The 27,614-nt window shown below is 41.0% G+C and overlaps 1 protein-coding gene across 1 annotated transcript in view; it reads right to left on the reverse strand.

Annotated features, from left to right (window-relative positions):
* Nucleotides 1-10,221: 10,221 nt before the first annotated feature.
* Nucleotides 10,222-27,614, reverse strand: part of CASR (calcium sensing receptor) — a 95,805-nt gene continuing 78,412 nt past the window's right edge. The window contains exons 5-6 of the mRNA XM_069079625.1: nt 20,915-21,038; nt 10,222-14,216 (exon numbers count right to left, since the gene is read on the reverse strand). Of these exons, the coding sequence (XP_068935726.1) occupies nt 12,727-14,216; nt 20,915-21,038 (1,614 nt within the window). The 3' untranslated portion in view covers nt 10,222-12,726. The remainder of the gene's footprint in view (nt 14,217-20,914; nt 21,039-27,614) is intronic.

The following is a 27,614-nucleotide window of genomic DNA, read 5'->3' on the forward strand; positions in this document are numbered from 1 at the left end:
AATACCAAGGTTCGGTTCTTGCTCAAATATCAACAAGTATGGTAGAAAACTTGTGGCATAGCTCTTGGCAAAATGACATCAATGTACTAGAAATGCCACTTGGCAACTCCACTGAGAGTTCTGTTCAGGCTTCAATGTTCCTAACATGTTTATCTATTTGTGGATCTTTTTGGAGATGATGAAATATAGTTCTAGACTTGATATCTGCCAAAACAAACATTTCCTTGAAGAGTTTATTCTTTCTGTCTCTTTTTTCCTTTCTTATTCTTTCTCTCACCTAATAAGATTTTCAAAGTGATGACAGAAACTTAGGTAACCAATGTTAAGCTACATAAGTAACCAATGTAACCAATACAGTTTGTTGAATCTTTATACCCTCATTGCCTCTATGGACAAATGTACTGAGATATCTCTGGATCAGTCCTTATTCCTTTGGGCAAGACAGTTTTGTTAAGACAGAAGTCAATATGTATATCTAGACTTCCTATTTCTTTCATGGAAAATTTACAGATTTCCTTGAGAACTTGGGAAGCAGACTTTTTGAAGGCCATTCCATGGATCTACTTAGAAATGGTGATGGCATATTCCCTGGTTACCACCTCATTGACAATAGAACAATCTACCTTTTTCTCTATACCTTTATTCGAGGAACTATTCTGCCTGGAACAAGGTCAGAAAGAAATAGGGAAGGGGATGCTGGAAGAACCTAATCAGAAACATGCCATGCACAAATTTAGAGACATCACCACTCCAAATGTTCATAGGGACTATTTGTGCCCAACATGTGGTAGAGCCTTCTGAGCTTGTATTAGTCTGCTCAGCCACAGTCAGACACACTCTACCTTTACCCCAATGTAGTGATGTCATTTTGTTCCTCTTCAAGAATGGAGGACAAAAACCAATCCCTATGGCTCCTTCCAGCTAGTGTAGGTGGGAGGGGGAATGAGTAAGCATGGTTGTGTAGGTTATTCTCAAAATCTTGGTCAAAATAGATTTCAGCATAGAATCCCATATAAAGGGAAATATTTCTCCCATTACACATCAATGACCATTGAAGGCTTCTTGTTCCTAGTTTAGTATGCCTGAGCGTATCTATTCTGCTAGAAGCAAAATTACCAAGTAGAATAGGCTAGTTTTTCCCCTTCTAAAAAGCAAGGTAGCTGTCCCTGAAGCTTGATTATTACAGGGGGATGAAGGCTTCAGTTATTGACGGGGCTTCTTGGCTACCTAAGGATATAAAAGAGGCCAGTCCAGGATGAATTGGTGCCCCTCAGACTTGGTGGTTACCCCACAGCCACGCAAGTCACCACACTCTTCCATCCAGACATAGTACCATATGGAGTTATATGAGTGTCTTTTCCATTCTTTGGCTAAGTAAACCTCTTTTTGTTAAATGGTAGATTTTCAAGGAATATCTTTTCATTCCAATCACAGACCTAAGCTACCATACTGACTTGAGTTAGGCATGTCCCATAATACTTGGTGAATCTATAAATCATGACTAAAGTATGACTTAAATTCGTACTATAGTTTTCCAGAGATAAAAAAAAATCAATGCACACAAGTTTCAAAATTTTCTCTTATTTATAAAGAGATTTATAAAGATGCCGTTTGAGTTGATAGTACTTTTTGTTTTTCAGCACATAGAACTTGTTTCATATTCTTATGACATCTTGGATCAGTAGAATCTGTTTCATTTCTAGCTCAAGAGCTATCTATGATAATTGTGTGGAAGAAGAAGAGCGTTTGTAAGTGTCTACTCTGTGCTAGGCGCTGTGAGTACTATTTTTTTTATAAATTTTTCATTTGATCTTCACAATAACCCTGCTAGGTAGATGATATTATTATCCCTATTCTACAGTTGAAGAAACTGAGGGAAACAGAGGTTAAGGGACTTATCCTGGGTCACATAGCTAGTAAATGTCTTAGGCCACATTTGAACTCAGGTCTTCCTGACTCTAGGTCCAGGGCTCTACCCATTGTGCCATCAGTTGTCACCAATTCTTTCATGGTCATAGTGATATGTGTCCTTGGTAGGACAAATTGCTTTCTGGTATCATGTGTGGTATCAGTTACAATATTGAATAGCGTTCCATTGCACAAATTCAACTTCTGTCATTTTGTCTTTAATAAGGCACCTTTTAAGAAATGGGACTTGAGTCTTTACCTGCTTCCTGCATTCTTCACTTGTATAACTTCTCAAAGTTCCACATCAGCTATTTGCTTTATACTGGTAGTCATCCAAGAGTCAGGGTTTCTCATTGCATCCTGGGCCATCTCCAGTAATCCTGTTGGAAATCTGGCCACTGTACCCAAATGGCTCTGGAGGAGAAAGTGAGGCCAGTGACCTTGCACAGCCCTCCCTCCCTCACTCAAATCAAAGTCCACTGCAAGTCATGTCATCATCTCCCTGATGTCATGGTCCTTTTTGATAACGAAGGACAAACACAACTGACAAGTCATCCAAGGACAACTGAGGCAAAAAGGTTGGTTCAATGGAACAAAATCCATGTATATTGCTAGAAGTCCCAGCTCTCGTCTGCATATCCATGACTGTGGAGCCATTCTCTAGGTATAATAGATAACTTTTACTCTGTTTATCACAGTGCCTGGCCCATAGTTAAGTGTGGTGTTTAATAAGTGTTGGCTGACTTGTTTTTGATTTATTTCTTACCATAGTTTAGGTGTTATGTGGCCTTTGGGACAGAGCATTTATATATACATTAATATTCCCTGGCCAGTAGTTTATCCAGAAGTCAAAGCTGGCTGGTACTGCTACCTTTCTCTGATAATCAGCATGTAGTTTAGTGCTGGTCAAAATAGATGTCAGTGAATTGCTGTCATTCCCTCCTTGAAGTTTTCATTTGCTTGAGAATTTAAGTCACAACTGAACACATATGAAATTTGATATGAACTCTCAGGCTAATTAGTCAGCCAACTCAGAGGAAACCATAAATCAGAGGAAAAATAAGTGAACAGGTTTTTCTAAGGTTTGTACTCACTTCTGATCTGTAAGTCATTTGAATTGAATACATTTGGACCTGCAAACAGGGAGGTGTTGCAAACAGGAAGATGAAAGGCATTTCTTTTGCCAAAGTGACTCATTCAATAAAGAAGCAGTGGGATATAGAAGGAGTGACTGTATTGAGAATAGAGACTAAGGTTTGTTTCCCAGTTCTGATGTACTATGTGACTTTGAGTAAATTATTTAACACCTTTGCATTTCAGCTTTCTTATATATAAAATAGGGACAGTCATCCTTGTGCTAGACCGGACTGTTGTGAGGAAAATACTCAGTAAACTTTAAAATATCACACAATGGTGAACTATTGTTATATTCAGCACTATGGAAAACAATTCCAGGAACTATGAACAACATCTTAGGGGTGGCCAGGTGGTGCAGTGAGTAAGAGCGCTGGCCCCAGCATTGGGAGACCTGGGATCGGTTCCAGCCTCAGATACTTGGCACCCACACAAAATAATTGGCTGTATAACCTTGAGCAAGTTACTTAACCCCAATTGCTTAGGGGTGGCCAGGTGGCACAGTGAGTAAGAGCACTGGCCCCAGAGTCAGGAGACCCAGGATTGGTTCCAGCCTCAGATACTTGGCACCCACACAAAATAACTGGCCATGTAACCTTGAGCAAGTTACTTAATCCCAATTGCTTTAAAAACAAAAACAAAAAAAACCCAACATCTTAGATTTGAATTATCCTGAGAAGTTTTTATGGAGGGAAGTTAGCTTTAAGGGTAGGCTGAAGCTAATAGTTCAAATCTGGCCTCAGACACTTACTAGCTCTGTGACCTTGGGAGAGTCACTTAATCCCATTTGCCTCAGTTTCTTCATCTGTAAAATGGAAAAGGAAATGGCAAACCACTCCAGTATCTTTGCTAAGGAAATCCCAAAAGAGGTCATGAAAGAGTGAGCCAGGACTGAAAAACAACTAAACAACAAAGTCAGAGCAAAGGGTGTTGCATGATCTTAAAGGGATATTGTCACCAAGCCATGATCTCATGCACACTTTAAGGCAGCTAGGTGGCACAATGGATAGAGTGCTGGGCCTGGAACAAGGAAGACTCATCTGAAGCAGGATTTGAATTTAGGAAGATGAACAAATCACTTAATTTGTTGCTGTTGTTTATCCTTCATTCTGGAAGAGGACCACTAAGCTCGCAAAGGTTATGAATTGCAAAGATGGTGCTGACTTGCCTTGGTAGAGGGATTTTCCTCATCTGGGAGTTCCCTGTTTCAGTGAAATCATAGGTCCAGTCCCAAACCTACACTGAATACCAAAGACAGCACCTGACATATGACTATTTGTCCTTCATTCTTGAAGAAGACCGATGACATCACTAGTGTGATGTCTTGACTTGTAAATGACTGCATTTAAGTTAGGCAGAGCTGCACAATGCCTTATTTCTCTCCTCCAGGGACATTGAAGTCCCGTGGCAAGATAACTGTCGATGGCCGGGGAAGGGTTTAAATAAGGAAACACAATATATCAGGATCTTAAGCATTTGGCATGTAGTAGCCAGTAAAGGCTTGTTGACTGATGAAGAATGTTACTGAAGTTAAGAATAATCTCTTTCTTTTAGAAAAATATCCTTATGATGTGTGGTTCAAGTCATAAACCCTGACTGCATCACTGACTCCGTGACTATTTTAACCCTTAATTTTGTCTTCCAATAAGATGCTGCAAATGAAAAAACCCATCATACACAGACTGGGAGGATTTATTGTTACTAACACTGAATCACTATACCTATAATGCTTTTCACAGACACTTCTTGCACTTTGAACACAGCAGGGACAGAGTATTATTATGCAAATGCACTATTTTATGTAAGGATGCCCTATGGCTCTCCCAACCTTTCTCCTTTATCCAAGATATGCTTGATCACTGTCTTTCCATAGTTGAATGGCAGTCATGTAGAGTTGGAAGATCAGACTTCTGCTTAGCTCCAGAGGGCAGAATTGGAACCAATTAAAAGTGTATTCTAGAGAGGCAAGTTTCAACTCAATAAAAAGACAAGTTTTCTTAAACCTAGAGCTGCTTAAGTGTTACACTTCCAGGAGAGCTGCTGGGATGTTGTTCTGGATTACCAAAATATACATTTAATCTTTGCAAGGTCTGATTGGAACCCACAGGGCACTGTGATGCCCAGCTATTGTGGGTTCCTAATTAGGCAAGCAGAATGGCCAAGTATTTAAGAAAGCGAATCCAGGACCTTGAGATTAAAAAAAAAATTCCTTGTGAACTTTAGACAAGTTTTTGGAACATACAGGGTGACCCGAAAGTCTTAATGTCATTTTAAGCTATTAATGCTCTTTAAATTATTAAAGGTTAAAACTACACCAAGACTTTTTGCATATAACTTTAGCCTAAAGGATTGTATTTAATTACTGCATAGAGAATTCTTTTCTATAGGTCATTCCAATAATGGAATAGATTGACTCATAAAATGGTGAGTTCCCTGTGGCTAGAAGGGCTCAGGAGGAGCTTGGAGGGAAATTACAGGGAATTACTGCATTGGTTGGGAAGCTGGATTAGGTCAGAGGCTCTTAATCTGGGGTCCATGAACTTGTTTTTAAAACTTTTTGTTTGTTAGTCTATTTATTTACATTTTAAGACCTATATTTCAATATAATTGTTTCATACATTTGAAAACATTATTCTGAAGAGGGGTCCATAGGTTTCATTAGACTGCCAAAGAGGTCCACGACAGAGGAAAGGTTACGAATACCTATATTAGATGAATTCTAAGGTACTTTTCAGTCATGGAGGTCTATGATTTTTGTGATACTTCCACATTTTTGGCATTCAGGTGGATATTATTAAGGTAAGGTCCATTTCCCCAAAGACCAAACCCTTCCTCATTCTGGATTCTCTGTTGTCTTAGAGAGTATGGGATATGGGACAGCTGAGAGAGAAGAAAACAGCAAGAGACATTAGTCCCCAAAATCCAGGATCTTCAGAACCAGGGAAAACCAGAAAGAAAGGACACTGACTTCCCTCTGGGAATTGGGGGAAAGAGATGGGGCTAATTAATCCTGAGCAGCCTACTGCCTGGGGAATTCATTCTGTTGATGACCTCTCTCCCATTATCCCATTCTCTCAATAGAAGAATCTTGAGTTATAGAAAACCCTGTTGAACTCACCCTGAACCTATTATCCCATAAAGCAACATCTGCAAGCTTTTTGCCAGGCTTTTAGATGGTCTACTAAGGTCAGGATTTCAAGCAATATGTGGTATCTTGTGATGCTTGTGTCTTTAGCAGTGCCCCCAGGAATTATCCTAACCATTAATGATCTTTTCAGAGGCCATGGGATAATGGGTAACTAAACTTTGTCACTGGCTTCCCAATGTTCCATGGGCATAGGGTTATTTGGGGTGATTGACCTTCTCCTAAAGGTGGCCCATTCTACCTTTGGAAAAATTAAGAAGCACTGGATTTGGAGTCAAAGGATCTGGGTGAGAATCCTGACTTTGATGCAGAGTAAATGTAACCTTGGACAAATCACTTAATTCTCAGGAGCTGAATTTCTGCCACTATGTGATGAGGGAGCTGGGGTGAATGATTTTAAAGTTTCTATGGCTCATAGAATTATAGACATAGGACTGAAGGAGACTTTAAATTCCATCTAGTCCAACAAGCTCATTTTACAGATGAAGGGGCTGAGGTCCAGAGAGTTTAAGTGACTTAATAGCTAGGTAATATAGAGGAGAGCCTTGGAATTAGAATCAGGAAGTCCTGAGGTCTAACCCAGACTCAGATTCTTACTAGCTGTATGACCCTGGGCAAGTCACTTAACCCTGTTTGCTTCAGTTTTTGTAAAATGAGCTGGAGAAGGAAATGGCAAACCACTTCAAAATCTTTGCCAAGAAAACCCCAAATGGGATTACAAAGAGGCAGATATGACTGAAAGAAAGACTAAACAATAAAGACAGGGTTGTTGTGAGGATAAAGTGAGATAACATTTCTAAAGCACTTTGCAAACTTTAAATACCATATAAATGTTAGCTATTCTTCTTCTTACTTCCCAAGGTCATACAGCTAGTGAACAAGAACTGGAATTTGAACTCAGGTCCTCAGACTCTAAATGCAACATCTTTTCTATTTTATCACACTGCCTCTAGTCCTTAGCTCCTATGGACATATATATTCCTCAGCATCACCAAATTCCATAACCCTTGTTCCACACCTGTGTTTTGACTGCACTGGTTCCCTCGTGCCATCTTTGGGAGTGTAGGGAAGTGTTAACATCCCCCATCTAACAGAAACTCCCACTAAAGTCCCCCTCCAATGTCACCTCACAGCATGGTGGTGACTCTGGACTCCTGAAGACTATGTCAGGGGAGGGCAGGCCCTGGAAGGTTTTACCAAACTTGGAAAGGCCTGAAGCATACACCTCATAGAAAAATGTCTCTTGTAAAAGAAACAGCCTTGTTAAGTTTTTAACAGGCTCGTAACCAGAAGGAGGCTGGTGGCCAAGGGATTAACATTTTTCTTATTTTATTAATACTAAGATCAACCAATAAACATTAAATTATTATAATTTATATCATATAATTAATTCTTCCTTATTATAATATGTTACTAATTTCAATAATTAACTTTTATTAATTCACTGCAGCTCATAAAGGCTATCTACTAAAGTGTGGCACTATTAAGGTCTGTATCCACTGAGGGAGTTTAAACACTTACAAAGTCACAGGTCGTGTGCACCTGGGCAAGTCACTTGATTTCTCATGGCCCCAGTTTACTCATTTGCTAAATGAAGGACTTTGGACTTGATCTCTAAGATCCTTTTTCAGTTCTATATCTATTATCCTAAGTGTTCAATTATGTAATGGAAAACAAAATTTTCTTTATGAAAAAAAGTAACACTGAGTCTTAGTCTTCTTTTCTATAAAACAAGGGGACTGGATGAGATGCTCTCTAATGCCCTTTACCTTTTATGACTTTTTCAATTTGTGGCTCCCAGTTTTTGAGAATCTGTGTCTAACTGTCCTACGATCTACAGACAAATAAATGGACAGATAGGGTTAATCAAATGCTTAAACAATACAGGGTATCTCAAAAGTCTTAGTGCCATTTAAAAGTTAAAACTTTAAGTTTTAACTTAACATCACAAGACTTTTGGAACATCAGAAACTTGAACTTTTAAGCTTAAAAACTTAAGTTTAAGATGGCATTAAGACATTTAGGACACCCTGCATTGTATTAACATAAATTAAGCTTAAACTTTAATAGTTTAAGACTGCAGGGGCAGCTGGGTGGTGCAGTGAATAGAGCACTGGTCCTGAAGTCAGGAGGACCTGAGTTCAAATCCAACCTTAGACATTTGACACTCAACCAGCTGTGTGACCTTGGACAAGTCACTTAACCCCAATTGCCTTGCCTTCCCCCCTCTAAAAAAAAAGATTGCACTAAGAATTTTAGGATACCTTTTATTTTAGGTGCTTGGTTCCTGGCAATACCAACAAGAAGAATGTTTTCCTCCTTGGCCCTGGCAGAAGTCATTGACCATTGCGTTTTATACACCTCATCTCTCCCCAACCTCCCTTTGGGCAAGCTACTTCTTCTGATCTCTTCTCCAGTTTGTGCTGCTGCCTGGTGGGGTGACCAACTTTGTCACAGTTATACATATTGATTTGGCAGCCAATTATTACTACTGAATTGGGATTCTGTGATCTTGCCCTCTCCAGAGTGGACCTCACTGAAGTTTGACATCCCTTCAGTAGGTTTCTCTATTGACATTTAAGCTCATCTTCCAAAATTCCTTTAAAGTTGATGACTTTGTACATCACTGAAATCCAATTTCGGAATAAGCCAAGACATCACCCTCGTGATGGTATTGGTCCTTTTTGAGGATGAAGGGTGAATGACAATAACAGCAATTGACCCCATTTTCTATATCATACTTGCCAAACACCATTAGGCCAATCCTTTCCTAGACAGGGCTGTTCCCTTCACTCTTACCCAGACTCCCTCAACACTTCCCCCTCCCTGCCCCATCTGGTTTCTCTTTCCTTTGCACACTTAGCTAATATTCTCATATTAAGATATGAAGATCTTCCATCTTTTGACTGTTCCCAGGCTTGGATTTTAGTTTTGGACAACCTCTCTGTACCTCAATTTCTCTATCTGCAAAACAGGCATAATAATACCTGCTCTATCTACCTACATGAAATGTTGTGAAGATAAAACAAGATAAAAGATTGGAAAGTGTTTTTGAAGAAAGAAATAAGGTGCTACACCTGCTAGCCTGTACTCAGCTTGATTCTCCTTCACATAGGAGTGTGTGTGTGTGTGTGTGTGTGTGTGTGTGTGTGTGTTGGGAAGGAACAGGTAAATCATAGGAAGGACATCGAGAGACCTTAAAAGGGATTTTTTGCTTGTTTTTTTAAATGTCCACAACATTGTTCAGCTGGTAGACTTTAGGTCATTGTAAGATCAACACATATTTATTAAGCACTCATCACATGACAGGCACTATGTTAAGTATTGGAGACACAAAGAAAGATAAAACAGCCTCTGCTCTCAAGGGGCTTACATTCTAACAAGGGAGACAACATGCAAACATCTATGTATATACAAGATATGGACAGGGTAAATGGGAGGTAATGTTAGAGAGAAGTGGCTAGGGTGTGATGGCTCAGGAAAGGCTTTTTACAGAAGCTGAGATTTGAGCGGGTCTTGAAGGAAGCTAGGGAATCCAGGGGTGAGGAGCAAGAAGAGTTCAGGCATGAGGGACATCAAGTGAAAAAGGAAGGAGATGGGATATGGGAGATGGAGTGTTGTGTTTGAGGAATAGCAAGAAAGTCAAGTGTTGATGGTTTATGCAGTACATGGAGGGAAATAAGTGTAAGAATACTGGAGAAGGTAGGCAAAGTCAGGTTATAAGGGTCTTTAAGAGTCAAACATGATTTTCTATTTGATCCTGGAGGTAAAAGGGAGCCACTGGAGCTCTTTGAGTAGGAAAATGAAAGGGTTAGACATATACTTTGGAATCACAGGATTTAGAGCTGGAAGGGACCTTAAAAGTCAGTTAGTTCAGGTGGCGCAGTAAATAGAGCACCGCCCTCAAGTCAGGAGGATTTGAGTTCAAATCCAGGTCTCAGACACTTAACACTAACTAGCCATGTGGCTTTGGGCAAGTCACTTAACCCCAATTGCCCTGCCTTCCCCCTCTGAAACCCCCCCCCCAAAAAAAAACCAAACAAACAAAAAAACAAAAAGAGCCAGCCAGTTCAACCCTTCTAATTAGATAGGAAGAAATGGAATTTGAGAGGAGAGATGACTTGTTCAAAATCATACTGCTAGTAAGGTGTAGAGCTGGGAATTCATTCTCTCCTGGCCCAGGTATAAACTTGGTTTTGGGAAAGAGGTAGAAGGGATTTCTTGATAATTATAGATGCCATTTATAAAGTCCTTTATAGTTGTTTAGCACTGACTCCTCCCAATAGCTCTGTGAAGTAGAAAATACAACCATTATCTGCCATTTACAGGTGAGGAAACTGAGGAATTAATCAATAAGTCAACTAGCATTTATTTATTAGTCACCTACTATTTGCCAGGCTCTGTGCTATATATTGTAGGTACAAATGAAAGGCAAAAAAAAGAGTCCCTGCTCTCACAGAGCTTATAGTCTAATGGGAGAGATAACATGCAGACAACTATGTACAAACAAGATATAGACAGAATAAATGGCAGATAAGCAGCAGAGGGAAGGCACTGGCATTAAGGGGGATTTGAGAAAGGCGTCTTGCAGAAGGTGGGACTTCTACTGAGAGTTAAAAGAAGCCAGGAGGGTGATGGAAGTAGGAAAAGTGTTTCGGGCATGAAAATATTCAGTCAGGAGATGGAGGGCCTTGTTCTAGAAGTCAATGTCAAGGAATTGAAGAGTATATAGGGGAGATTAAGGTATAAGAAGACTGGAAATTTAGGAAGGGATCAATCAGTCAAGAAGCATTTTTTACTATGTGCTAGGCACAGTGGTGAATGTTGGGTATACAAAGAAAGGCAAAAACAAAAACACCTCAGTTTCTGCTCTCAAGGAATATACAGTTTAATATATGAGACAATATGTATGTAGCTAGGTACCTAAAAGAGAGAGACAGAGAGAGACAGAGACAGAGAGAGAGAGACACAGAGAGAGAGACAGAGACAGAGAGAATAGATGAAAGGAATCTGAACCACAAGGACAAATGGAAGATGGAATTTGAGCAGAATAAATAATTCGCCCAATGTCAAACAGCTGTTAGAGGCAGTGAATTTGATGTCACTGGGAACAAGAATAAAATCCTGCCTTAGTCATTTAATCCTGTGTGACCTTGGGCAAGCTAAAGCCTCACTAAGCCTCAGTTTCCCCATCTGTAAAATGAGGGGGTTGGACTAGAGGGCCTCTTAGGTCCCTTCTAATTCTAGATCTCTGATTCTATGGTACATGCTTCTATGAATCTAGTGTATTTTCCACTACACTGTCCCATCTTCCAGGCCTATGCCTTCCATTCCAAAGAGCATACACTAGCATTTACTGCTGAAAATGAAGGAGAGATTGGAGCTTAACAATATTATATTATGTAAGCAAGACTGTGAAATTTCATGTTCATTTTATGTCCCCCCCCCCAGAATATTAAAACAGAAACAACCCTTGAACGCAAAATCTACATGGAGCAAGCTGAATCATAGATACATACTCATTGAATTTGCATCTGAATCTGGTTCTCTCTCTTCAAACCAATCGTGGTCTCTGTAACACATCCTGGACATAAACATAGACAGTAGTACAAAGGGTTGCTGGCCAGCATTTAAGGCTTTCCAAATTAGCAGCAGTAAGGAAGAGAACCAATGTCTTATGGTTTTATAAATAAGAAGCATTCATACGTGCTTTATTTCGAACATTGAAAGTACTTTACATGGCCAGTCTATTCACCAGCATTCTGCCTTTTCCTTGGGCCATGCCACACCTAAAATCCTCTGAATCCATAGTCAGATTTTCATTGGACCATCTAAGGCTGTCAGTTTTCTTCTAGAACAGATATTTAACATATATCACTTAACAGACTCACTCACAGGTAGAGACATATTTATACCTACACACACACACACACACACACACACACACACACACACCACAGAGGGGAAGTAAATTCAATGCCTTGTTGGTTATCCCCTGCTGGCCCTGTGGTGGCTTAGAATAGAAGAACAGAAACTGGTTTTTCAAAAGAAACAGGACTATTAACCAGAATTCCAGAGCTGGGAGAGACCTTGGAGACCAGCTGGGCCAACCAGTATCTGAGCAGAAATCTCCAAGTTGTCAGTCATCCTGCCTCCACTTGAAGACCTCAAGTGATCAGGACCCCACTGCTGCCCAAAGCAGCCCACTCCGTTTCTGGCCGACTCTAAATGTTAGGGAATTTCCCCCTATACACCAAGCAGCATTTTAAAAAGCATTGCTCAGACTAAACCCCCCAAAGAGCATGATGTTCTGGGTTGGTTTTTTTTTTAGTTGTCAGTCCTGCAATGTAAATGATTCAACCTAAGCTCAAGATTCTAAGAACGTGAGTGTCTCATATCTACTTGGTTCTCCTTACATCTCCAGAGCGAAGGAGATATATCTACGGCAACAATGCGCTACAGTTTCCCCCAACAATTAGATGGTGTACTTTTATGAGGCTTCTTCTCTGATTCCTCTCTGGACCAGCAGCTATTTCACTTTAGGAATGGAGTTTCTTTTCTGTGACGGCACTGCCCCCTCCACTGATGATAAAACCCCGTGAGTTAGACACAACAAGGGCTGGAGACATTTCGTCGGGGATCTGGGCCTCTGGCTGGCTATCAGCTACCACGGACTCAGTGGAGCCCAATGCCCCGCTGCCCAGTCCCGATCCAGATTCGCCGCTCTGAAGCGGGAGTAAGGCTTGGCGCCGTGCCAGGCTGTCGCCACTATTCTGGGCCTCTAGGGAGTTCTGCTGCTTGGTCACCTTGTGGGCCATAGCATTCTTCTGTGGTTCATCGAAGCTCAGGGAAAAAGTAACCGTGCCACTGCCAAAGATCACTTTCTGCTTACAGCGGTGCTGTTGCTGTTGCTGTTGCTGTTGCGGCGGCTGTTGCTGCGGGGTCAAGGGTTGTTGTTGCTGCTGTTCTTTCTCTCTCTCTGGCTGGGGGAAGGGGTCCTCAGAGTTGCTCTTACTACTCATGGACGAGGACGGGGTAGACCCCGTGGAGCCCCCGAGGCTGTTGGATCGCTTCCTGGAGACGTTGCTGCGGCGCAGGGTGGCCCGGGCGGCCACCTTGAAAGCATGCGCTGCGGTGCTGCACCGCACCTCCTCGATGGTATTCCGAGAGGGCTTGAAGAGGATGATGTAGACCTTGTTGAAGAAGATGCAGGCCAGCAACCCGAAGCTGGCCGCCAGGATAGCAATCACTTCCACCGCGGAGACGAACTTGCCGTAGGTGCTGGCGTAGGCGGGGATGAAGGAGATCCAGACAATGAAGAAGATGAGCATACTGAAGGTGATGAACTTGGCTTCGTTGAAGTTCTCGGGCAGCTTCCTGGACTTGAACGCAAAGAAGAAGCAGATGGCCGCCAGGAGGCAGGTGTAGCCGATCAGGAAGCCAAGGGCCATGAGGGAGCCTTCGTGGCACGTGACAAAGATGATTTCATCTTCTAGCTCGTAGTTCCGGTAGCTAGAAGGGGGGGAATTGTAGAGCCAAATGACACATATGACAATCTGCATGAATGTGCAGAGGAAAACGAGGAGAAATTGCAAGTTGAGACCCCACCATTTGCGGTGGAGGCTGGTGGGGATCTTAGCCTCAAACACCAAAAGGATCCGATTGGTTTTCACCAAGATGCAGGAGATGCACAACACAAAGCTGATCCCGAAGGCCGGCTGCCTCAGGCAACACGTCCAGTCCTGGGGCTCGCCAATGAAGAACAAGGAGCTGGAGAAACAGCAAATCAAGGAAAAGAGAAGGAGGTAGGACAGTTCCCGGTTGGTTGCTTTGACGATGGGTGTATTTCGGAACTTGATGAAGACTCCGAGTACAAAAGAGGTTAGGAAGATACCCAGAACTGCAAAAAGGGTGAGGGCAATTCCGAATGGCTCTGTCCAGGAGAGAAATTCGATCTGCTTAGCAATGCAAGAGGTATGATTCTCATTGGACCAGGAGTCATCAGGACACTTGTCACAAGCACTTGCATCTGTAAAACACCATTGGACAGAATTAATTTGCAGCATAGAAGACACAACTTTACTGGATAGAAGCTGTCCTTGGAACATGAATATTTGGAAGTAGCACCTGTGTTTTATGAGGAAAATTTAGCCCTCACTCACTTTGGCTAAAATGTTGGGGTCTGTAGAAACTCTGATTAGTGAGTTTCTGCCAAGAGTGTGTGATTGACCTGTGCTATGATACATAGGGGCATTGGCTTATAGAGAATTGAATAATAAATGCAAAGCTAGAAGGAACCTCCAACCTCCTTATTTTACAGATGAGGAAACTGAAGTGCAGAGGGGTTAATCAATCAATCATAGGATCACAGATTTAGAATTGGGAAGAACCTTAAAAGCCTTTAAGACTAACTCCCTCATTTTATAGATGAGGAAGAAATGCTAACAGAAGTTAAATGACTTGATTAGGGTCACACAACTAGTTAAGTGTCTGAAGCAATATACAGACTCAGGTCTCCCTGACTCCAAAGACAGTTCCCTATTCACTATCTCACTTGACACAGATTTAGAGATCAAAGGGACCTCAGAAACCATCTAATCCAATCTCCTCATTTTACAGATGAGAAAACTGATTCTAACAAAGGTTAAGTGACTTTCTGATGGTCACACATCTGGTGTCAGGGTTAGTATCTGAATAAGGTCTTTTGACTCCAGGATAAATGTTCTTTCAACTGTACCAAGCTACCTCCTGAAGGAGTTGTTTACTTTCTTCCTACTTCTCTCCTGGACTGTATTTCCCACAAAATTTTAAGGGCAGAGAATCCTAGAGTTTTCTTCTGGAGGAGAATAGAAAAGGCATAGATATCTCTGGACTTAGAACTTTGAGGGGAGGATGGGCAGGGACAGGGATATACATCTGCCTCTGACCAGAGCAGAAGCATAATTGCAGGTGAGCCTGGATAATGTGGGAATTTTCATTTGCACTCATTGCCACTGACCATACCATAGAAGTGCATGTTAGTATGGAGAAAAAGACAAAACCAAACTGATGAAAAAAGAGATGGGGGAACCATATTTCCCTACCGTTGTACTCTATTGCCCCATCCTCACTCCTTCAGGAAGCACTGCTATCCAAATTAGAGCATGTTTTTGTAACAGTCCTTTCAGCTCCTCTAACTCATTTTCTTTGTAATGTACTGAAAACATTTATTTGTTTTTTTTAATTATATTTTCTTTTTCCAGTCAACAAAAATCTGCCTTCTCTCTCTTACATGCCTTCCCGCCCCACCTCCCCAATTGAGAACACAAGAAAAATGAAATCCTTGTTAAAAACATGTACAGTAAAGCAAAACATATCTTCCACATTGGCTATGTCCAAAATAAAATGTGTTGCTCTGTACTTGAATACTTCCCTTTTACATAAGGAAGTGTGTAGCATGTTTCATATGAGTCCTCTGAAATTGTGGTTGATCACTACGTTGATCCGTTACAAATTCCTTCAGTTGTTGGTCTTTGCTGTATTGTTTTCATTGTATAAATTGTTCTTTTGGCTCTCTTCACTTCAGTCTGCAACTGTTCATACAGGTCTTCCAAGGTTTCTCTGAAACCATTTCATTCATCATTTCATGCAGCACAGTATTATTCCATTACATTTATATTCTATGACTTGTTCAAACATTTTCTAATTTATGGATACTCCCTTGGAGTCCCATTCTTTGTCACCTCAAAAAGAGCTATACATTCTTTGTACATTTTTAGGCAGAGTTTGTTTTGATTAATACTAATCCTTCCCTTAACCTCCCTTATTCCCTTTCCTTCCTATTTCCCTGTTGAGTGAAATATATCTCTGTATCCACCTATGTGTGTGTTTGTATGTGTATTTTTCCCTCCTTTGACCAGTTCAAGTGAGAGTGAAGTTGAAGGGTCAGCTGCTGGTACCACCATCTTCCTCTTTGTTTGTATAGATGTCTATATGCACAACCTGATTTATATATTTTCTTCTACCCTTCCTTCCTCCCCCCCTTCCCTTCCTACCATGTATTCTTCTCTCTTCTTTCAATTCTTCTCTTAAGATCATCAGAATATAACAGAAACACTCCCAGGTCTTCTGTCTAATTAGACTCTATGACCCCTGATGAAAATAAGGTTCAGAGGGAATGCATAAATTATCTCAAATTTTTAATGTAAATAGTTTCTTTGTTTGATCCCTTTTGATTGTTTATGTTTACCTTTTTATGCAGCTCTGGGCTTTTCATCAAGAATATTTCAAAGTTCTCTATTTCATTAAAGATCAATTTTCCCCTGTAGCTTTATACTCAGTTTCATGGGACAAATTATTCTTGGCCACAAGCCTATACTTTTTGCCTTTTGTAATGTTGCATTCCAAGTTCTCAATTTCTTCATGGTGGTGGCTGCTAAATCATGTGTGATTCTTACTACAGCTCCTCAGTACTTTAATTTTTTTTTAAGGTTGCTTGCAGTAGTTTTTTCTTTGACCTAGAATCTCTGGACTTTGGCTATGATGTCTCTAGAAGTTTTCATTTCATTAGGAAGTCATAAATTACTCTTTCTATTTTCTAATTTGTCCTCTGCTTCTAAGAGATCTGGACAGTGTTTCTTTAAGATTTCTTGAAATAGGATAACTAGGCTCTATTTTTGGTCATGGCATTCCAATAGTCAAATCATCCTTAAATTTTTTCCTCCTCAATCTGTTTTCCAGACTGTTTTCTTTTGTTGTAAAATATAGTATATTTTCTTCCATTTTTTCAGTCATTTGACTTTGTTTTAATATTTGTCATGGAGGCATTGGCTTCTATTTGAAATTTCAAGGATTTTGTTGCTTGGGCAAGGTTTTGGATCTCTTGTGCCAAATTGTTAATTCCCTTTCCAATTCTTTATTTCATAGCTCTCATTTCTTTTCCTTTTTTTCCTTCTAGCTTTCATTACTAAAAATATTTTTTTAACTCTTTTAAAGAAAACTCTTGCTTTATCTCTTCCAGGAGTGCAAGTTGAATTGATGCCTGAGTTCTTATTTTTTTTCTCTCTCAGGCTTTGCTGTAGATGTTTAGGAGTCACTCTCTTCTTCTGTGTTTATGTCTTTAGCTTCTCTGCCACCATGATAGCTCTTTATGGTGGGTTCTTTTTTTTGTTTGCTCATTTTCCCAGCCTACTTCCTGACTTTAAACTTGATGTTACCACTGGGTACTGCCACATTTCTGAAGGGAACATCTGGGTTGGTCCTGTTGCTGCTTTCTTGGAGTATTGAGTGTTGTGTTATTCCAGGATCTCAGTACAGACTGGGGACCTGTGAGCTTTCACTACTTCTAAAGTGGTCTGATTCAGGGCAAGGTCTTATTGCTGCTCCCTTGTCTGAGTTCTGCAAGTTTCTGACTTGGATTTGGGTCTCAGAAAGAATGATGCTGGGCTCCACCCCTATGAGCCACCTGTGAAGCTTTGCTACTTTAGAGTAATATAACTGTAGGCTTCTTTTGGTCTGGGATTCCTGCTTTGGGTATACTTTTGTAGGTATCAGAGTGGGCTAGAAGCTGGAACTGAGACCCTGCTCTGCCCCTGTGATTAGAGCCACATTGATGCTGCTTGAATTTCTACCTTTCTTTGTATACCACTCAGAACCTTTCCTACCTGGGAATCTCACCCTGAGGTGAAGGTCCACTTCTTAGTTCACCCTGGATCTGTAACTCACAATTTGGTAGTGGGAGCCAAAGCTGCCAGGTGGCACCTGTTCTCCCACTCCTGAAGTGCCCTTGTATTGATCTGGGAATTCTTCTTGTCCCTGTTCACGGGCTCTCCCTGGGCACTACAGCACTCCTGGGCAGTTTTTACCTGGCAAGACCCACCCCCAGAGTCTACAATCTGTCTCCAAATGCCAACCTGGTCTGGAAAAAATTATTCCAGTGACTTTTTCTGGGTTTTCAGGGTTTAGTCTGGTACATTTTCTAAATCTGTGTGGATTTTGTTTGTTTGTTTGTTTTAGCTTGCTATTTCCTACTGCTGTGCCATCTTGGCTCTGCCAACAGGGCTAGGCCCACATTTTAGAACTAGAAAACTTGATAGTCTTGGTATAAGTAACCACATAGCAAAGAGGGAAGGACTGGAAGAAATGCATGCTCAGGTCACGTAGTCACAAGCCATGGGTGGAAGATGTAGTTATCTGCAGAAGATGCAGTTTACAAAATTGTCTTTAGGGCAGTAGACAGAATGGAGGCAAGGTGAGAGAGGGTAAGCAATTTCTAAGAGAGCTAGAGCATAGCAGGCCTCTAGAAGAAAGGTGAGGTGACCTAAGTCCAGAAGAGTTTTGGGGTCTAGATAGGGAGGAGCATTTATAAGAGAATGAAGAAAGGTTTTCCCAAAACAGAGTCAGTGAAAAGGGAGGTAAGACAACCAATTTACTGGGGAGTTCTGGACCTGGAATTGGGAATATCTGGTTTCAAATGCTGCATCACATTTACTAGCTATGTGACCTGGGTAGCCCCTCGGCCCTTAGTATCTTCATCTGTTTAAAATGAGAGGTTTGGATTCAGTGACCTCTAAGGTCCCTTCCACCTGTAAGGCTATGAACCCATAATACCATGAGGAGAAATCCCTGGCCATATGCTGGACTCTGACAACCTGAGAGCTGTAGAAGCAGATTTCAAAGGGCTGTACATGGTAATTCTGGTCAGCCAAATCCGTAGCAATGTAACTAGAATTTACAAGTAACTAGATTGAGAAGAAAATTAGGTTTAAAGAAAAAAACAAAACCTAGGCTTTTAAAGTGCAGGGATTGTCTTGTAATTCCTTATGTCCTTAAATGTCATGCCTCTGAACACATTTCTCCCCATTCTCCTTCCCCCAGCTCTGGGAATAAACAAACCCACAGTACTATTCCTGGAAAGCACATATCAATCAATTGCCTTAGGACTCTAATCACCATCCCCAGGCTGGCCTCCCTGACCATAACACTCTCCCTGGCCACCACTTCCCTCTTTGTTTTGTCTTCTCCTATTGGAATGGAAGCTCTTGAGGACAGGGACACTCTTGCTTCTTGTATTTCTGTCTTCAAGGATCAATGCAGTACCTGATACATTGTGGCTGGTTGTTCTCCTTTGGGCTCAGAGAGGACCAAAATGACATTACTATATTGGGGCCAAGGTCCAGCGTGTCCAACTGTGGCTGATCAGACCAATACAAGTTTGGACGTTTCTATCACCAGCTGGGCACATATACTCCATATGAACATTTGGAGTGGAAATGTCTCTAAATTTGTACATCTCATGTTTGTTTTGAGCTACTTCAGTTCTGTTTTGCTCATAAAGCATTGCACCCTCTTTGATGTGGACATACCATGCTGGGTAGTCCTGTGTCAGTGTCTCCCATGTCTCACAATCGATTCCAAAATGTGTCAGAGAGACCTTGAGAGTATTCTTGTATCATTTCTTCTGACCTCCATGTGAACACTTGCCTTGTGTGAGTTCTCCATAAAAAAATCTTTTAGGCAAACATACATTCAGAATTTGAACAACATGGCCAGCCTATCAGAGTTGCACTCTCTGCAGTAGAGTTTGAATGTTTGGTAGTTCAGTTCAAGAAAGGACCCTAGTGTCCTGTACTTTATCTTACCAGGTGATCTTCAGAATCTTCCTAAGATAATTGAAATAGAAGTGATTCAGTATACAGGCATGGCACTCTATACTATCCAGGTTTCATAGGCATACAGAAATGAGGTCAGCACAAGGGCTTGGGAGACCTTTGGTTTGGTATGCAGCCTAATGCCTTTTCTCTCCCACACTTTCCTTCGGAGCCTCCCAAACACTGAGCTGACTTTGGCAATGTGTGTATCAACCTTATTATCAATTTATACATCCCTGGAACGTATACTGCCAAAGTAACTTGATGGTTCCACATATGGATGGTGTGGTGGTGACTAATGGAATACCTGTGTTTTTTTTGGTGTTAATTGTTAGTACAAAATTAGTACAAGTGGCAGAGAATCAATCTATACTTTGTTGCATCTCAACGTCAGAGGTTTCGTTGAATGCATAATCATCTGCAAACAAAAAGTTATGCACTAACTCTCCCTCTACTTTAGTCTTAGCTTGTGGCTTTTTCAAGTTGAAGAATTTACCATCAGTATAGTAGCTGACCTTGATTCCATTTTCATCCTCATTGAAGGCATTTGAAAACATCATGCTAAAAAGCATGGGAGCAAGTCAGTCCATCAGTGACTGTGAAAGAGTGAGAGCATTGTCCATTATCCAGAACCCACATAAGCATTCCATCATGAAACTTGACACACATATTAAGTGCTTAATAATTCCTTTTTATTCATTCATATATGCAGTAGTCAATATAAATTTGGTGAATTTGTGAGTCAGAGTACTATTCTCCTTCACCAAAGAGGCAGCAGGGTATAGTAGATGGAGAGCAGGCTGACCTTGGAGTCAAAAAGACCTGGGTGCAAATCCTGCTTCTGATAACATGCTGATTGTGTGACTATGAATAAGTCACAACTTTTGAGTGACCCCAGACAATTCTCTAAGGTTGTAAATTGCTGAGGTGGATAGATGGAGGGTGTCTGCACATCTCAAGAGTTCTTAATTGATGAGATAAAAACCCAAACAATTTCACCCTCGTAATGGGCTTCATTTACTCATGCTGGTCCCAAGGCAAGCCCCAGAGAGCTTTCATTCGAACATTTAATCATGTAGGACAACATTCTTTCTCTCACCTGTTTCATCACTGTATTCGCCATCGGGACATTCCACGCATTCAAAGCAACAAGTGGGCTCCCCCTCAATGATCCCTTTCCTTGTTCCTGCCAGACAGTCTCTGCTGCAGTTGGAAAATGGCACCTTAATGATGATAAGGAAAAAAATGAATTGTATTAGGTTAGGAAGGGGGTTGGTACTAATTTAATTAAAAACAATTTTTTCCTGATGTATATCCTAGACTTTGTCTTAAAATCTTTAATTTTTCAGTGAATAATAATCTGCTTAATTCCCTCCCTTGCCCTGCCCTCCCCCATTACACACACACACACACACACACACACACACACACACAGTTATAATTTAGTAAATAAAATAAAAATAGCTCACATTTATGTAGTGCTTTTTTATGTTTTCTTCAAAACAACTTTGTGAGAACAGATAATGTGTTATCTCGTTTTTGTCAATGAGGAGTCCCAGTTCTTAGATTTTGAGATTCTATGAAGCTTAGAAAGATTAAATGATTTGTCCAAAGTCATGAGACCAATTGGAGTCAATATGGGAACCTGGGTCTTCGGATTCCAACTCTATTGTTCTAGCTTACTTATCTCTTATGAAGGTATACAGTCACCTCCTCCCCAGCCCCCAAAGAACCAGATTAATGAAGAAGTTAAAACAGCAGGGTATAGGGAAAGGCACATTGGATAGGGACTCAAAGAACCTGGTTTCTAATCCTTTTTCTACCACGTAGCTTCTATGTGGCCAATGTGTCAGTTTCCCCATCTGTAATTATCATTAGACGATCTATAAAGTCTTCTCTATTTCTGAAATCCCGTGATTCTTGACTTCACAAATTTCAAGGAGTTTTCACATAGATATGTTATTTATTATTGTTTATATAGAAGTTCTCTCTATTGTATATACTCCCATATTCTCCCATTTAGCCACAGAGTTGCCACGAAAGGAAAATTACAGCATTTATTTTTTCTCCCATTTTAATTTTATTTTTAATTCTAAACTTAATAAATTCTAAAGAAAAACAAACATTTCCCTTTTTTTGCAGAACAGCAGGAGATTTATATGAAATTGCAGATTTCCATTTTGTAGAGCTTGATTTTCTTTTAAAATATAAGATAAATTCAACCTATAACTTTCAAAACAGTCCTATTTGTCTTATAGCTCCTTTTGGCATTCCTATGCAACTCCTATAAACCCTATTCCTAATTCTCCTCCTGTGCCCCTACTGCCATCCACTGGAGGAAAAAAAATAAAACCCTCATAACAAATGTGCATAGTCAACCAAAACAAATTCTTACATTAGCCATGTCTAAAAACGTGTCTGTTCTAGATCTTGACTATCACCTTTCTGTCAGGAGGTGGGCATAGTGTTTCATCATCAGCCATATAGAATCATAGTCAATCATTGCACTGGAAAAAGTTCATAAGTCTTCAAGTTGTCTTTACAATGTTTCTGTTATTGTATAAATTAGTCCCCATGTTCTACTCGCTTCACCCTGCATTAGTTCACATGAGTTTTCCCAGGGTTTTCTGAAGTCATCCCCTTCATTTTTTCTCAGAGCATAATAATATTCCATTATATTCATGTACCTTAATTTGTTCAGCCATTCTCCAATTAATAGGCAGAAAACCCCACTGATTTTCCAGTTCTTTACAACTACAAAAAGAGCTGATGTATTTATATGTGTGTATATGTATATATATATATATTTTTTTTTTTCTTTTTTTCTTTTTTTTTTTTTTGCCTTTTGGAGAGCGATTGGGGTTAAGTAACTTGCCAAGGTTACACGGCTAGTATTTTTTTTGTGTGGGTGTTAAGTGTCTGAGGCAGGAACCCAACTTGGGTCCTCCTGACTCTGGGACCAGAGCTTTACTCACTGCGCCACCTAGCCGCCCCTATGTGTACACACACACACACATACACACACACACACAATTTGTATGTTTTCAGCTGGTAATTCTACTTTGAATGCTTTCCTCCAGAAATTTCCATAATTTTTAAATAATTCTTTCCTCTAGAGCAGGGGTGGAACCTGAGGCCTGGAGGCCACATGTGGCCTTCTAGGTCCTTGGTGCAACCTTTTGATGACTCCAAGTTTACAGAACAAGTCCTTTTATTAAGGAGATTTGTTCTGTGAAGTTTGGATTCAAAGGGCTGCATTTGAGGACCTAGAGGGACACATGTGACCTCTAGGCTAAAGGTTCCCCACCCCTGCTCTAGAGTTTTAATTAACTTATAATTTTTTTAAGGGGGAATGCAGGGCAATTGGGGCTAAGTGACTTGCCCAAGGCCACATAGCTAGTAAGTGTTAAGTGTCTGAGGCCGAATTTGAACTCAGGTCCTCCTGACTCCAGGGCTGGTGCTCTATTCACTGTGCCACCTAGCCACCCCTAACTTACAATTTTTAAATGTTCACTTCATCCCCTACCTTCCCCACTTCTCTCCCCATCCCCATCCCTCCCAGAATTCTAGTTGATCTCGTATGGTGATCTTGTCAGTCTTTCAAGATTTTGCTTGTAGATGTTGTAAAGTTACTCTCTTCTTCCATGTTTGTGTCCTGAGTGTTTCTGAGTCTATGAAAGCTTATTTCCTGAATTGGCACTTTGTATTAGGAGCAGCTTTCTGCACTTCTGGGATTTAGTGGTCCTGTACAGTCCTCACTGTCTGGGATTCCGCTATTGATTTCTCTAGGTATTGAATGCTGTGTTCTTAGAGGATCTCAGGGGCATTTCAGACCCAGTAGCTATAATGTTTTACTGGGCCCAAAGTGACCTGATCTTGGGCTTGGTCTGATCACTGCTGTCATGGACTGAGTTTTGTAGGCTCTCAGTCTCAGTTTGGGTCTGGGCAATACAACTACAAGCTTGCTTCTGTTTAGAGTTCCAGCAGATGGCTACTGTCCCTGCCCCTGTCAAATCATTAGGAGGTGCTACAGATTCAGAGTGAGAGAGTTGTATGCTCACCAATGGTTCACAGTCCTTACCCTGGTTACTCAGCTCTGGACTCATCTCAGATCTAAGAGCTAAATCCAAGAGCTTGCTCTGGGACCAGAGTAATGCGTTCACTACTGGTCTATAGTCACTGCCTTGGTTATTCAGGTGAAAGCCCCAGGTTCAGTTCACGTTAACCTCAGAATGACAAGTCAAAATAATAAAGCTGACAACTTGTCGCTCATCTTTTCCCCTGCCTCATCCACAGTCACAAGCCCATGCCTAGTTCTCCTGGTGGAAGACTTTAAAACAGACCTCTCAGATCTCAGACCTCTTTAATAGTGCTTGCAGAATTTTGGCTGTCTCTTGTTCTGAGTGGGGCTTGAAAAATGACCCACTGTGGTTTCTTCTTGAATTTTCTGTTCAGTACTCAATCTGGAGCAGTTAGGTAGTGCAGTGGATAGAATGTCGGGTCTGGAGTCAGGAAGACCTGAGTTCAAATCTAGCCTCAGATACTTACTAACAATGTGATCCTGGGTAAGTCACTCAACACTGTTTGCCTCAGTTTCCTCATCTGTAAAAAACAAATCTGGAAAAGGAAATGGCAAACCGTTCCAGTATCTTTGCCAAAACACCCCAAACACAGTCATGAGCAGACAGACAGGAGTGAAAACAATTAAACAATAACAACAACTCAATCTGGTATTCTTTCTTAATCTTTGTTGGAGTAGTTGTGGGAGAAGGCTGGACTTTTCTGCTTCCTCTTATTCAGCTATCTTTACCAGTCTCCTGAAGTCAGCTTTCTCCCGCCCCCCCCCCCCTCCAGGATGCCTTAGGCCATTACCATGGCTTAGTGTATGAACACCAGACTGGAGTCAGAAGGCAGAGTTGAGGTCCCAGCTTTGGCACTGAGTAGCTGTATGAACTGAGGCAAGTGATTTACTGTGGATCATAAGATTTAGGACTAGAAGGGACCTTAGAAGCCATATAATCTACCAGTTGTTTTACAAATGAACAAGGTGAGTTTCAATGACACAGTAAGTTGCAGAGCCAGGGTTCAGAACATCTTTTGTTTACTAATCTAGTGCTACTCACATCTCATTTATGAAATGAAATGGGGGGGATATTGATAGACATTCTGACTTTAGGGGAGTTGTGCGGCCAATTCTGCTCAATGATTTCAAAGGCACTTACAGCTAAAAAAAATGCATGAGTCTACAAGTATATTGGATCCAAGAAATGCTACATACACGATATGTTTGGATTCAAGAAAGGCTTTTGAAAAAATCTCACATGATTGCTGTAAGATAAACACAGCACACAGGAGGGCTGCTAGCACAGGTTCACTCTTGATCTGGTCAGACAGGAAAGGCACTAAGAAGGGGTTAATAATCTTACTTTATTCTAGTCTAGTTTTCTCAGAGTAGGATTGCTGATAACGGGAGGACAAACTCCTACAGCAGTCCCTAATCACCCTTCTCGTAGGGGCCATCAAGAAGCAGGGGCAACGACCCCTATGTCTCAATGGGGTCAATTGAGACAGACACAGCTGGTGCATCACCCTAAATCCCCTCAAGCCTCAATGGGGGCTAGTTGAGGCACGCACAACATTTTTGCATTCAACCCTAAGGTTCCCCATTCACTGACCAATGACTACCTGTTTTATAGGAGCAACAAACATAGAAAGCATATTGCCAGCAAATATCCCTGTATCTCACTGCATAGTTGCAGTGGATGTTTATATTATTTATTATCATATAATGCTGCGCAAACAGAGTGGAGATGTTTGGAACCATAACTGTGGGAACTCATCTAATATCTGGGAACAAAAGATTGGTATGGCTACGGATCCTGGGAAACTGAACTCTAAGAAATAATAACAGAAATCTACTTTACACCCACTAAAATACACCTTACTTACACTAAAATCCATCTTGCTTACAATTGCTTTGTGGACAAGATGGAGAAATATGGGTTGAATGATAAAAAGGAGCTGGTAAAACACATTTCCCCAAATACTGATGATTAATGAGTTACCCCAGAGGGAGACCTGTAAAGGTACACTTCAGAGCTATGCCCTCAGTCCTGTTCTTTCTGAGCTTTTTATCCGTTGAACAAGAGCACAGGGGGCATTCTTATCAAATTTGTTGATAATGCAAAATTGGAAGGATAGCTAAAAGATGGAAGATGAAATCAAGATAAGAAGCCTGAAAACTTAGAATGATGGGCTTACTCTGGAAAGATGACACTGAATGGTGATAAATGCAATGTTCTGTATTTGGGTTAACAAAAATCAATTTCACAAGTGTGGGATGTAGAACACGTGGTTTAACAGCAACTCAAATCAAAAAGGCCGGGCAATTTTGGCTGCTACAAATGCAACAGTTTGATTGAAGTGGTGTAGCAGCAAGCACCCCAGCGTCCCTAGGGTCGCTGCCAACACAGGTTCTTAGATCTGCTTTGTTAAAGGAAAGCAACTCAAAATGGGTTAACAAGCTTACCTTAATCAGTCAAACATATGTATCATTTACCTAGTTCAGCGGAAAAAGGTCAGCACCCTGAACTTCAGAATATACAGACAAAATTATCAAGACAGAGAAACAGATCAAGTATACAGTTTCCAAACTGTCCAACCATTACATCCATACCAAATCAACTTCTGTGTTTCAACATCTGGGTTTTTCAAAGCCGAGTGTGGGTTCTCAACAATGGCTTCCCAGAATCCAGATCAAATCACAGAACACTTCTCAAAGTGAGCCCCCAAAACAAAGCTACACATCAGGGCTTATATAGCCTTCTCCTGGCTCAGAGAATGTAACAACCTTCTGGACCCACTGGCCAATCAAGAAGTATCTACTGAAAAACAAGCCTCCCACCCCAGGCTCCAGGTGCACTTTAGCCTAGGGGCAGGGAAGATCTTTAAATTTACATTTCCATTTGTACTGTAATGCCAAGGAAAGGCAACTTCCCAAGGTTCAAAATACCAGCGTAGGTGCTCTCCATTTTATTCAGTGACAAATTAAGAACAGAGAAGATCAAAGCATGACATCATTCAAAATACAGCATTTACTGTGATTAAATAATCTCCAAGTACTACCCCACCCCAGGACCTTCCATTCATTCAATCAATTACAAAGTCCCTGTTCTAAATACTACTCCACCCCTAGGCTGTACCTTCATTTAGTCCATCACAAAGCCCCTCTTCTCAAATGGAGATTAGTTTCCAAATCATAAGTAAAGTACATTCATTTGTTCAATCATAGAACACAAAAAGGTCAAAAGTTCCCCACCCCTGGATCACAATTGAATCTACCCCAGAGTTACAACAAGTTTAAGCACAGCACTTAATACCCAAATGGAGGTCTTTTCTTCATCTTGACATGAGGCAAGTTCTCAGCAATCTTTGTTCTTGGGGAGACAAAGCTTAGCAAGGCCACATTGCCAGTCTCTTCATTAATTCATCCTCTGTCTGCAGAACAGTCCTAGAACCCCTAAAAACATTAGCAAAACCCTCTCCCAGGATTTCTGTAAAATACAACAAGAAAATCCTTCTTCAGGTCTTCTGAACCAACAGAAAGGTTTCCAGACCCCTGCAACAACAGCACTGTCCTTCACCAGTGGACAGTATTCACTCTCTGTCTGCAGGACAGTCTCAGTAGCTCTGAACCAACAGAAAGGTTCCCAGACCCCTGCAACAACAGCACTGTCCTTCACCAGTGGACAGTATTCACTCTCTGTCTGCAGAACAGTCTCAGGAGCTCTTAACCAACA

The sequence above is a fragment of the Petaurus breviceps genome, unplaced genomic scaffold (genome assembly GCF_028583685.1).
Source record: "Petaurus breviceps papuanus isolate PSGF00001 unplaced genomic scaffold, PetGlider_PUasm1.0 91067, whole genome shotgun sequence".
NCBI lineage: Eukaryota > Metazoa > Chordata > Mammalia > Diprotodontia > Petauridae > Petaurus > Petaurus breviceps.